Source organism: Oxyura jamaicensis, chromosome 2 (assembly GCF_011077185.1).
Source record: "Oxyura jamaicensis isolate SHBP4307 breed ruddy duck chromosome 2, BPBGC_Ojam_1.0, whole genome shotgun sequence".
Taxonomy (NCBI): domain Eukaryota; kingdom Metazoa; phylum Chordata; class Aves; order Anseriformes; family Anatidae; genus Oxyura; species Oxyura jamaicensis.
Window position 1 is genome coordinate 62,993,049 of NC_048894.1, and position 12,084 is coordinate 63,005,132.

Here is a 12,084-nt window from a genome sequence, read left to right on the forward strand (position 1 = left end):
CAGAAGAAAAGTAAGATAGTTCTCATGCTAATGAGATTACAACCCAAATCTAACATAAAACAGAAGGTAAGGGTTGGATACAACTCAGGAGAGGACAATGAAAGGCTGCTAATTGCCATGAGGGGCAGTAACTTCAGCATATAAAGTTCTGAATGATAGAGGACTCTGAGGTCTCACTGAGAGGCAGCACTGCAGTGGCACTTAAGGTACTGCCCTGCAGCTCCAGCAAAGGCAGGAAGGTGTTCCCTTGGATAGGCAACAAGGAGTGGTGGAGATGAGAGTCCCACTCTGTTCAGAGTGGGAAGCAACAAGGAGGACTCAGGGGAGCCAAGAGACAAGAAACCTGCAGAAAACCCCAGTTAACTCTCCTCAGCTCTGTCAAACTCAAATGACATGGGGAGACAGCGACAGGACAAGGGAAATGGTTTTATACTAAAAAGAAGGAAGATTTAAATTAGATGCTGGTTGGAAATTCTTCACTCAGAGGGTGGTGAGGCACTAGCATAGGTTGCCCAGAGAAGCTGTGGATGCCCCATCCCTGGAGGTGTTCAAGGACAGGCTGGATGGGGCCTTGGGCAACAGAAATGCAGCCCTCCACTTCATGCTTGGCCCTCTCTCTGCAAATATCATGCTTTTACCTTGACACCTCATTGTTTGCCATCTAACCAACCACACAGCTTAGTGGCATGATTTTAGTGGAGGTTTTAATTCCATCTCTTCTGCTGTGTAATGACAGTGCACAGCTGTGGAGGGTGTGCATGCCTATGCACGTATGACCAGGTAGGCAGAGATTGGGAGGCACGAAAGCAGGATGCCAACTTTCTCAAAGTGCTTTGCAAACCTCTGTAGGCCTTCCTGGAAAGAAGAAAGAAACCAATTTCCCCACCTCCTCCATGTAGGACTAATCCCAGGGCTGCCTAGAAAAACACTAGAGCTTTCCATCATGCTAAGATTTGCACTGTCAGCTTCTCACTTCAGCCTAAATCACAACAGGCAAAGTCTTTGAAGTTAAGACACCCGGAGCCGAAACTCTGCCAGAAATACAAACTACAGGGCTTTCAAGAAATAAATTAATAAAGCAGACCTCCTTTTATTCTGCTCTCAGGCTTCACTTAAAGTTTAACCTTTGCTGTAAGTAGAATAAAGCCTTTCCTGCCTTTTTCTCAGCTAGTCATGAAAATTGCTGCCAACTAAAGCCCTGTTAGTTTCAAACAGAGACAAACCTGCAGCCCCAGCAGACTGCCCAGCTTTGGCATAATGGTGTCCTGGAAGAAGTACGGGCTATGCTGAGCTGGGCTTTGAGGACTAGCTGCCGAAGTTGTCTGCAGCAGCTGCCTTTGTGTCCTCAGAGTAAGTGGGCAGTGGGGCCCAGATGTAACTCTTTGGTTCTGCTTTCATGGCCTCAAAAGGAAGCAAAGGAGCACAGGGATACTTTTTTTTGTGCACATTAGAGAGAAGAGCACAGGTGAGCAGGCACATTCCCAACTGAGCCATGCTACAATTGCAGAACATGTCTTAGGGAAGAGGCAGGCAACTTCCCTTGAGTAGCCTGAGTGGGTGAGCAAGAGGCTAGTTCATGATCCGCTCTGCCTTACAATTCTCTTTTGGCTCCCTCTGTGGCTTCCCATTTCTCCTGCTGCAGAGGTGTGAGTTACAGGCAACATGTAGTCACTACAGGACTGTACGCATGGAGCTTACTCTCATTAAATGGGAATGCTACAACTCTTCTGCTTGAAGTATTATTTCTATGTTGTTGCTAAAATATGCCTCAGTATCTTTTCCATCCATAAGAAAAGTTAGTGCTGGAAGTGCTCACAGTGATTGATAACACAACTTTTTTTTTCAATGCCTACTAGTATTCCATAATGACATTTCAGTAATTATTTTAATTGGTTTTACAATAATAATAATAATAATAATAAAAAAATCCCCTGATGTTTGTTGGTGTTTGTTTTAAAGCAGTCTCTCACAGGTGGCTTACTATATTTAATGAATGGAGATACCTATTAGATATTTTGGGTTGTAGCTTTTTTCAACAGAACTCTACATCTGGAAAATACCTTTTTCCCAAAACTACAATGTTCCTAAGAAGTGCCAAGTAAATACAATGGCCCTGGCAGCCAGGCAGACCTCCCATTCTCCTTGCCAACAGCCATAATCACCTCTGTTTTATGCACAGATGCATACAGCTGCCAAGCAGAGCTGGGGACTGTTAGCTTGCAAGAACCTCTCCAGAAGGCTGGGGAGTCTTTTCCCAAACACACCACAGAACAAAAGAACCCAAAATAGTGGCTGTGGTAAGAATGCACAGATATAACTTGTTGTTTCCCTCCAACGTGGGCCAAAGCTCAAAAGAGGCCCAGTGAATGCTTTTCTATCTTCTCTGGCCTGGATGCAGACGTCCTACCACAGGCAGGGTGTTCTTGGATCCTCCAGCTTTCATCACATGTTGCCATTCTGGGCTATGGGGCTCATGCAGGGCAATACACACTGTGCTCTCCTTGTGACATTCCTTTCTGCTTCTTACTACATTGCTTTTCTGGATTTCAGATGAAGTTAACTGCAACCCAGGTAAAGGGGAAGCTGCAAGAGACAGTTATGCCCCTAGTGTTATTTTAAATTTTCTAGCTTTAAAATGTGTCTCTAAAAGGATCATTTCAAGAAACACAACAGGAGAAGCCCAAGCAATGACATGCTATTTGTTTTAATTTGAGCTGACCTCATATTGTGCAGTTATGTAGGCTTAGAAATACACTGAAGCCACACTGCATTTAGCCAGGGCACAGCTTGCTCCTCCTTCCTGCTGATAATGGGCAAGTAGGAGCTGCAAGAGGCCAAGGGCACAGCAATAGAGAACAAAGAGGTATAGAGGCATTGCAGAGCAGCTTTGAGGACACAGGAGAGCACTAGCAAGTTGGAAGAGACCCCATTGTGCCAAGAACTGATACCAACCTACCTCGGAGAGCTCAAAGGACATGGTATGGATGGCCTGTGGAGGCCAGCCATAGCCTGCCACACAATGGATGAAGCCTGGCATGCCAAGGGTAGAAAAGAGGAGGGATCGCCCTCCTCATTCCAGCTTGTGGAGCACGTGTGAAGGAGGTAAGGAACCCTGCATCCCGAGAAGCAGCAGTTGCACATCTATCCCTCTCCATCCCCACACTTGTGCCCAGGCTCAGTCCGACAGCAAGGTCTGCCTTGACTCAATGTCATGCTTCAGGCATTAGCACGTGGACTTGGGAAGGGGATTAGAAATGGCATGTAATTTGAGCGGAAATCTCAAGCCATCAGAAACACAGCACCAAATAGGAAGGAAAATGAATAAGATCCTGCTGGTTGTTGTTCTGCAGGAACTGAGACCCATCTCTCCAGTGCATTGTTTATCTCCCTGGCATCACAATTTAGCAATTGCCCAAGGGCTAATTAGGCACCTCAATTTTCATTTTTGTGAGTAGCATCACAGTGAGGGTTCAGGAAGAAGCAATATCAATAATTTCTTCACAAAGAACAAAAAAATATTTGCTCTGGGTTAAGTGCCTGAAGACAACTGGAAACAAACTCAATAGCTGTGCTGACTTTCATAAGTCAAAATAAAAGCTGCTCTTCCCTTTGCCACTGAGAAGAGATCTACTATAATCTGAAAACTGATGGAGGCAGAAAATTTCCAATCCCAGCTTTCAAGTTTAGAGGCACAGAAAGGAAAGCTAAGTTGAATTTGCATTTAGGCCATTGCTTGAATTTCAGACAACCCCAAAGAGCACTCACTCACTGTGCTCTGAGACAGCAGTGCAGCTCATGAGCACTTGATAGAGAAGATCCTGCACTAGCTAGGAGCAAGTCAGCATCCAATTCTACGATGATCAGATGGGTTCACAATTAGCCAAAATTAGCAAGGACTTACTCTTGATAAAATGCAAATACAGCGTAAAACACCCTAGTGCCACTGATTTTTTACCAGATCCTTGGAAGTCTTCAAAATCCTTTTTGCTTTCCATATTGCAGTACTCAGCCCCACCTAGGAAATCAAGAAAAAAAGACAAACAAAAAACAGATGAGCTTCACAGTATCTTACCATTTTTTCCTCTTTTTTTTTTTTTTTTTAATATATTACTTAATACATCATTTTTGTGCTGTGACTGATATGAGTACACAAACTCATCATCATCTACTTTTTATTGGACTAACAATCAATTATCTGATCACCCTATATGAAACTGCAGTGGCAAGAGTTCATTTATTTAGCTCCAGGGCATTATTTATTTCCAAATAGATAGTCCAGTTCAGTTTAAAAGCTGAAATTCATATCCTGACTGCATCACGTGAGCTGCAGAAAACTGGCTTCTCCATGATTCCTGCAGAAAAGTAACCATTCGTTAGATGGTCAGAAAAGGGTTATGTTTGTGCTGCCAGTCTGACTTGCTGTGGTAGAGTATGGTCTTGCATGCGTGGGGGCTATCCTCATCTGAGGTTCATCCCAGCAGAGAAACAGCCAGAGTGCAGGGAATAACGGGGGAATAACATCTGAAAGGCAAATCTCCTACTTGAACTGTAGGAAGGTCATCTCTTCATTCTGGGAATACCTGTCCTGGAGGGAAAGTACTTGCTGACAACAGCAAGAATTGCCTTGCTGTTGGGTCACATAAAATTGCATTGAAGAAGCATTTTGGGATTCTTTCAAAATGAGGATAATTGCATTTAAACAGAAAGGAAGAATGGGAGAACTATTAAAAACAGGGCTAGAAAAGATATTGGAAAGGCACCCCTGTCAATAGAACATCAGTTGGCCATTATAAGGCCATGGATCACAAAGACATCAACTACCAGTGATACCTCAATTCTCCTTCCCCCCCGTCCCCACCCCGCCCCCCCAGGTAACACACGTGCTCCTCAAAGGAGGAGAGGAAATTTCTCACAAAAGACACCAACTGCAAGTGCAAAGGACAGCCAGGAACCTGTGGCCAGCAGGAAGATGGCCATGCCATGCACGGTGTGGCAGGGCTATGGTTGAACGTGCATCATCTGCTGGTTACCACAGCTGGTGACTGCCAAGCACTGAGAAATGTCCCTGGGGAGCAGCAGGGATACCATACACATGAGGAAACCCTGTTAATAAGACAGGCAGTAGCTGAGTGCCCCAAGATGATCTCAGCTTGCAGACTTGATGCAAACTTCAGGCAAAAGCATTTGCTTTTGGTGAATTATCATCACTGTGTTTCCTCCTGCTGCTCCATTCTCCTTTTTGGACAATATTCTTCCATCTCAATGATGATAAATCCCATATGCTGTCCTGCTTTTATAAGGCTATCTTGGCAAACAATATTAAGACTATTAAGACTTTTGTGTGAAGGCCACTGCCTTTTCCCTCAGCATTTAGCATAAAGAAGGCTGAAAGTACTGCTCATTTGCCTTCTTTCAGGAGAAAGAACTGCTTCTGTTCTGTGGGCTTTGATGATTGGTTAAAAAAATTCAATTACTTTTGAAATTCTCTCAAATGGAAAGAAAAAAAAACACACCAGTGTGTAACAAATACATTAGCACTTTGATTCTTATCAAAATGGTTAGTAAGGACAAAACGTTCTGTCAGAAGATGACCTCTTATCAGTTCTTCCTACAGTCCAGCTTACAGTATAAAGTACTATAGTATAAAGTACTTTAAAGTACTACTAGTAGTACTAAAGTACTAAAGTAGTACTTTAAAGTACTATAAAGCATTTCTAAAAGAACTAGAATATCCCTTAAGTGACAGCACCTTACTGAACAGCAGGCATGCCAGTTTGGAATATTAAAGCAGCATATATTTGCATTTCAAGTAACTATTATCAACATTTTTTACTGTGGATGCCCTCCACAGAGCCCTGGTATTCCCAGCCTTTTTTTTTTTTTTTTTTTTTTTTTTTTTGTAAACAGATCTATTCCTCATCATAAACAAGTACACAAAGCAACTTTAACTGTCTCACATTTATCATCCTTGTTAGCCAGCTCTATCCTGGCTAAATAGGAGAGCAGATATTTACAAGACTTTCCAACAGTTCCCTTTCTAACTCATTTTCATCATCTTTTTACCAGGAATAGGCATATCAAGGCACAAAAACATTGCAGAGCTTGTTAAGCAACACCAGCAAAAGTGGGATTTGTTGTATAGCTCCCACCTTTCATCCTGCAGAGGCTTTAAGGGGAATTATTATGATGGCATGGGACAGCCAAACCAAATTATACATGCTCTGGAATCAAAATAGGGATCTTCTGTGGAAGCCCAGATCTAAAACATGAAAGGCTTGACTCAGAGCTTTCTCCTCCCTGGAGAAGTAATCTGATTTCTGGCCATTTTAATCCACTTGTTTATATTGGACTTGGACTCTGTGTGTTCTGGGTGCAACATTTGGATTTACTTTTTCTCCTTGGCCTCTGCAAAACACAGAGCTGGCATCCATGAGCAACACCTTGTCCTCACACTCTTTCCTGCCATTCTCCTGCCCCAAACACTGGTTTCTTTCATGGAAGGTTAGGATTATGGTGTTTTAGTTTTGCATTTTATTTTCTGCTAATGAATGAGAGCAGAGGCAATGGTGAGAAAAAAGTGAAAGGGGAGAAACGAGTGCTGCTTTCTTTAGCTTGCCTGTCAGATGTTTCTTCAGGGCTCAGTTCTGACTGCAGCAGAAACACTACATGTTTCAGAAGGCTTTGTCTATCTCCAGAAAAGAGATTTTGCTTCCCAGGACCCTATCCCACCTCCCATCACCTTGTTTTATGGCCCATGGCTGCAAAGCAAGGAAACAGGGCACAGAGACAAGGTTTGTCTTTGGCTGGCAGCTTGGTCTCCTCAAGAGACCAAGTGCACAAGCACTCACACCCCACAGCTTGGTTCTACCCCACCACCTGGTAAGTGGTTTGCATTTTTGCTGGAAGAGGGAGAGGAATGAGAGAAAGTAGTAGCAGTGTTTTTATTCTGTGAAACCCCAAACAGTTGCTTTCCCTAGTCAGACTTTGTTGGCTTCTAGTTTGTAAAATCTGAGCTGTAGCTGAGAGATTCCAAGCTGGAAACTAGCTAGAAGAGTATGCCAAAGGTTTCTCTTTATTTGGCTCAAGTGTTTGTGCATGCACTTGCTTGAACAGTTACACAGGCAGACATGAGCAGTTTAGGACACTTACTTATGACCAGGACTGCCACTCTCAATCTAGCCCAACTGTTTTATCCTTTTTTTTTTTTTTTTTTTTTTTTTTTTTCCCCACATCCATCTTTTGGAAGAGGCTCCTAGCAAGTCCATGGACAGATCCCTATTCAAATGTGTGAAACACCTTAATTTTAATTCTCATTTCATAGAAACAAAACTTCTGTTAACTCTACTGCACTGGCTTTGTAACATGACCAAAGTGCTCAGCCAGTCCATGTCACCCAGAAAAACTACGAATCCCAGCCACAGTACTCAGATGCAAGCTGCACAACCAGGCTTACTGCAAAGAGAAGGCTGCCCGCAGTGATGTCCATGAGGGATGTGTCTTTTGTTTTGTTCAAAGTGAAAGGTTTGACAGGGGGGACATGAACCAGCATCAGCGCTTGTGGCAATGAAGCTTACTTTGGTAACATTGGATAAAATGACATTAGCATAAATATGTATATTTTTGCTGATACAAGATGTCTCCCAGTAAAATTCTGCTACTGGATATGAAGATAAGGTCTGCAGTCACAAGGCCTCCAATAATCTGGAGCAAAAAAAGGCACCCTGAAGGGCAGAAAGAAGAATGAAGGCTCCTTCCAACACCAACTGTTCTGGAGACTGACAGCAGCAGGACACCTGTGCTGAAACCAAGCCATTACTCTAGCCCCAACAAAATCAATTAAAGTATTGCCATCTAACTGAACAGGCCAGCTGGCTTAACACAATCTAGGGAGAAATTAAGATGAGCCTCCTGCAAACCTGCTCACCACCAGGACCAGAACATGAGGATGGCAGGAAGTGCCAAAGCCTTCACCCTATTTCAGCCCTTTTCACTTGGTAAAGGAAAATCCTTGTGTCACAGGACCCAGTGCAGAAAGCCCTCCACCATTGGAGTTGACAAATATTTTTGGCTAAAACAGTATCCTGTCATCCTAAACCAACTAGCTTGGATAAATGTAGCCACTGGCAGCATTTCTGTGCAGTGCTGCAGACATCATTAGTCTATTCTCTGTTGATGCAACTTTAGCCATAAGGCATGTTACAGCAACTGTAGATGCCCCCCAGACCTCAGCTGCCAATGGCAAACCTACATGTCACTTTGACTGCACCATCCTATTTGGCCTCCTGACTTGGAGGATTCCCCAGGGCCACTTTTCTTATACAACAGGGAGAGGACAACTCTGGTATCACAAGAAACATACAGCAGGAGAGCCTACACATGCACCTGCCCTTCCAGCCTTGGTCTATAGGCCATTGGTGGCAATGAGGTGGGGTCACAGGACCTGCTCACTCAGTGGCACTGCACAGTCATGCTGGTAATCTGCACAGTCATGCTGGTAATCTGCACCAACACCTTATTGTCCTTCCACTTCTCCCCACCAACATGAGGGTCTGCTACCAAAATGAGCCTCTTTCAGCCCCAGGGCTGCCCTGCCACGCAGCTTGCTTATGAGGCTCTGCCCTCCAGCTCCTTGCTGAGAGCTTTGCCCCATGCCAAGAGAGCAGTGGATTATATTCTCAGTTGGAGCCAAGTCTCCTAGAATAATCACAGAGCACTAATGGCTCCAGGCAGGGTGGCAAAAAAAAAATATTTCAGCTAATTTGTCAGAGACTGGGGAAGTAATGTAGTGCATATACCATTTACATGGTATGCAATGTCTCAATTATGCAGATAGTTTGCTGGGTCTCTGAAGACATGGCTCTTTCCTTGATACATGTGATCTCACTAGAGCAACATCGTAGAAACGTATCAAAATAAACTAGATTGTAAAAGCAGCTATGTATTGATACTTACCATGTTAAAGACAATTAAAATCAGAACATTATACTGCTTTATAAGGGCAAGTAGCTCAGCTTGCATTTCACTCCCTTTGCCAGTACAAACACAATACTAATTCTTGGAAAGTGTGCATCCAAAAGTCTAAATGAATAAATGAAGTACCTGAAAAATCAATATTGTTGAACAAAGCAGTTATTAGTATTTAAGTCTTGCTCAAATACTTGGCAGGGGACTGAGCCAGCACTTGCAGGCTCATATAACTGAAGTGATCAATCAAATTACAAACCAAAGGAGCAAATATGAGGTAAACTGCATTTTATGTGTCTGTGACTGTATATTTTTTTTTCGTCCACCTGTAATTCATCTTTACCCAATCTGACTTGTCAGGGAGTTACTGTGGGCAATTTATCAACCACTTGAGCATGAATTCAGAGCCCTGCTCTTCTCCTCCCATCTCGCTGTGCTGTCTGAGGGCACCAAACATGCTAAAACGGAGACTAAAGCCTGGGTAAAGAAATCATTTTGTTAATAGAACTCCCTTAATCCTGGTGAGAAGCAAATATGCCTTGACAGAAACTGGGACATCACCACTTGGAAGGGAGAGTTTTTGCTGCTGCACAGCCACCAAAAAAAAAATAATAAGAGAGAGGATGGGTAAGAATACGCTGATTTTGGTGCAAAGGGTTATGACAAACACTCCTGAAACTGGCTAAAAAGCTGCCCTCGCTTGCTAAAACATCCCATTTGCCCTTGTCTTGGCACTCTTTTGTGCCTGTGCAGGGCTAGCTGTGACCTACAGAAATTTCCCTGAGCTTCGCAGTCTGCCAAATCAGGGAAAATTTTTGCTTACACAGAGAGCCCATCCCTCTCTTTAACTGAGGTTCATTGCCTGCATCCTCTGTCACCCCAAGAGGTGGCTTGCACTTCTGCCCCAGGCAGAAGTCAGGGTGCAGGATGGTTTAAACTTCTTTTTGTTCCTGTGACACAAGCAAGGAAGTCCATATGAAAACTGTGTCTGGGGCTGGCACTGCAGTGTACATGCAGCCACCAGTGCCACAGCTGTCCTCCTGCTTGCCCTGCTACACTGGGAAAGCCTGCTAGTCTCTCACCTCCAGCTTGAGGACTCCTAATTATAACAAGAACAAAAATGAAAAAAAAAGAGACTGTACAGTCACTGGCAAGGTCTCTGTTGCTATAACAAGTGAAGAGGAGGAAAAATAATAATAATAATAATAATAAAATAAAAATGCAATGATCAGGGCAGAAATTGTTGGAGACTAAAAAAAAATTTGTGGGATGAGTAAAGACCTGGCTGTCATTAATACAACACCCGCAACAGGGCAGACCTGATATGCTTTGGGAAGGGTGGAAAGAGCCATGAACTGTTTTACCAGTTCAGATGGAGAATTTCTGAAGAAACATGTTTGATGAAGTTTGGGCTATGTCCTGGTTGAATCAGGTTAGCGTGGACCCTCTCTTCTCCAGCACAAGTTTTCTTTCACCCCTGCCTGGTTGCACACCCATATATCTTTGACATAGCACAGGGCATGAAAGTCATATGGGGCACCCACCTGTTATAAAATAAATGCTATTGTCATTCTTGGAATACAAGTGTTTCTGCAGCTCTTAATACTGGGTGAACTAAATCCGTCCTGGAGATGAACCACAGATCATTGAAGCCCATAAAAAGGCTCTCACTGATTTCAGTGGCTGCTAGGCAAGACCCTGTGTAAAAATAGCTTAGGTAAACCTTTAGAAATCAGAGAGGAATTTATCCAGATGCAGGAAAAATATTTCCAAAGATAGACACCTCAATGAATCACTTGTTTTTTGACATTGCCAGACAGCCACTATTGCTCTCAGGTTTCAGTGCAAACTGGGCTGCACAATGACTGAAAGGAACCACCACAATCAAGTATATCTGTTTGCACACCTGTGCACATGTGTTTGTGTCCGAGTGTCACTGAGATCTGACACACAGTCAAGTCCACATGGCATAATAACCATCCATCCCCATTGCCGTGGTAACTGCATACATTTCTAGCCTGTGGTAAAAGCTCATGCAAGTTAGCTTAAACCTCTCCCACAGCAGACCAAGCCAAGTCAAATACCCCCACATTTGTGGTGGGAAGCTAGTGCCCACACAGGCTGTCACAGCTGATCAGATGATGCAGGATAACTTCTCATGCCATGGGGGTATAGGTGAACTGCAGCTGAGTATCAGCTTTGGGGTTATTGCACTGCTTAACAATAAAGTCTGGATATAATGAGCTTTTTTGGTCTATTCTCCCTCTCTGACCCAGGCTGGTAAAAGGACAGTTGGCACTGTAATTCCCACTTTCTGACAGCCACGTTGCTGAAACTCCAAAACGCATGCTGTGTACCTTCCATTCAGACAGGCATTTTCTGAAAGCATCCATGTTAAAAATGTTGATTTATTTATTTATTTTTCCCCAGACAATGCACATGGCCTGGAAGCCTCTATATTTCTCAATCCCAGCTTAAGGAGCCATCCACAGCTCACAACTTTGAAAGAAGTGACAAAGCAACTCACCTTGGGAAGAGGGTAAAGATGACAAAGTGGTTGTCCTGGATCCTGTTTACACAGCCTCAAGGAATAGCAGACCACATCAGCATTCATTTCCCTGTCTATGCTAAAGGAAATGGTGCAAAAACAGAGACAATTATGTTCTTTTGGGTGCTTGGAAGCAGAAGCTAAATCTCAGCACTACATGACAGTTTCAGCACACTTCATCATAGCCCATAACCACTACTCCATATACTGTTAGACCCTAAATAACTTTCTGCCATGGCATCCTACTCACCATTTAAAATTGGATGATAAAAAAAGCACTGTGCTTGGTATGCAGCACCTGCACCAAATGCATTATGACTCTTCTGTTTTTTAATCAATCAAAAGTCTGACAAAGATTTAAAGGTTAAAGTTAATGCATATGCAATTTGGCTCACATGAATGTTCAGTCATTAACTCAGGAAAATAACCAGAAATCCTTCAAAGATCCTTAATCACCAAGCACAATAGCTAGGACTGTTTCCTTCTTTTTGGGACACACCTCTGGGCAAATCAAGAATTAAATTAAAATGTTTGATTGGAGCACTTCTTAGTCCTGTAAGCACTTTGCAGTT

General features: G+C 43.3%; 1 protein-coding gene across 5 annotated transcripts in view; it reads right to left on the bottom strand.

Annotated features, from left to right (window-relative positions):
- AOAH (acyloxyacyl hydrolase) overlaps positions 1 to 12,084 on the bottom strand; it is a 77,646-nt gene that overhangs the window by 45,757 nt on the left and 19,805 nt on the right. For all 5 annotated transcript variants that reach the window (XM_035319241.1, XM_035319244.1, XM_035319243.1 and 2 more), the window contains exons 5-6: positions 11,492 to 11,591; positions 3,956 to 4,015 (exon numbers count right to left, since the gene is read on the bottom strand). In XM_035319241.1, the coding sequence (XP_035175132.1) occupies positions 3,956 to 4,015; positions 11,492 to 11,591 (160 nt within the window). The remainder of the gene's footprint in view (positions 1 to 3,955; positions 4,016 to 11,491; positions 11,592 to 12,084) is intronic.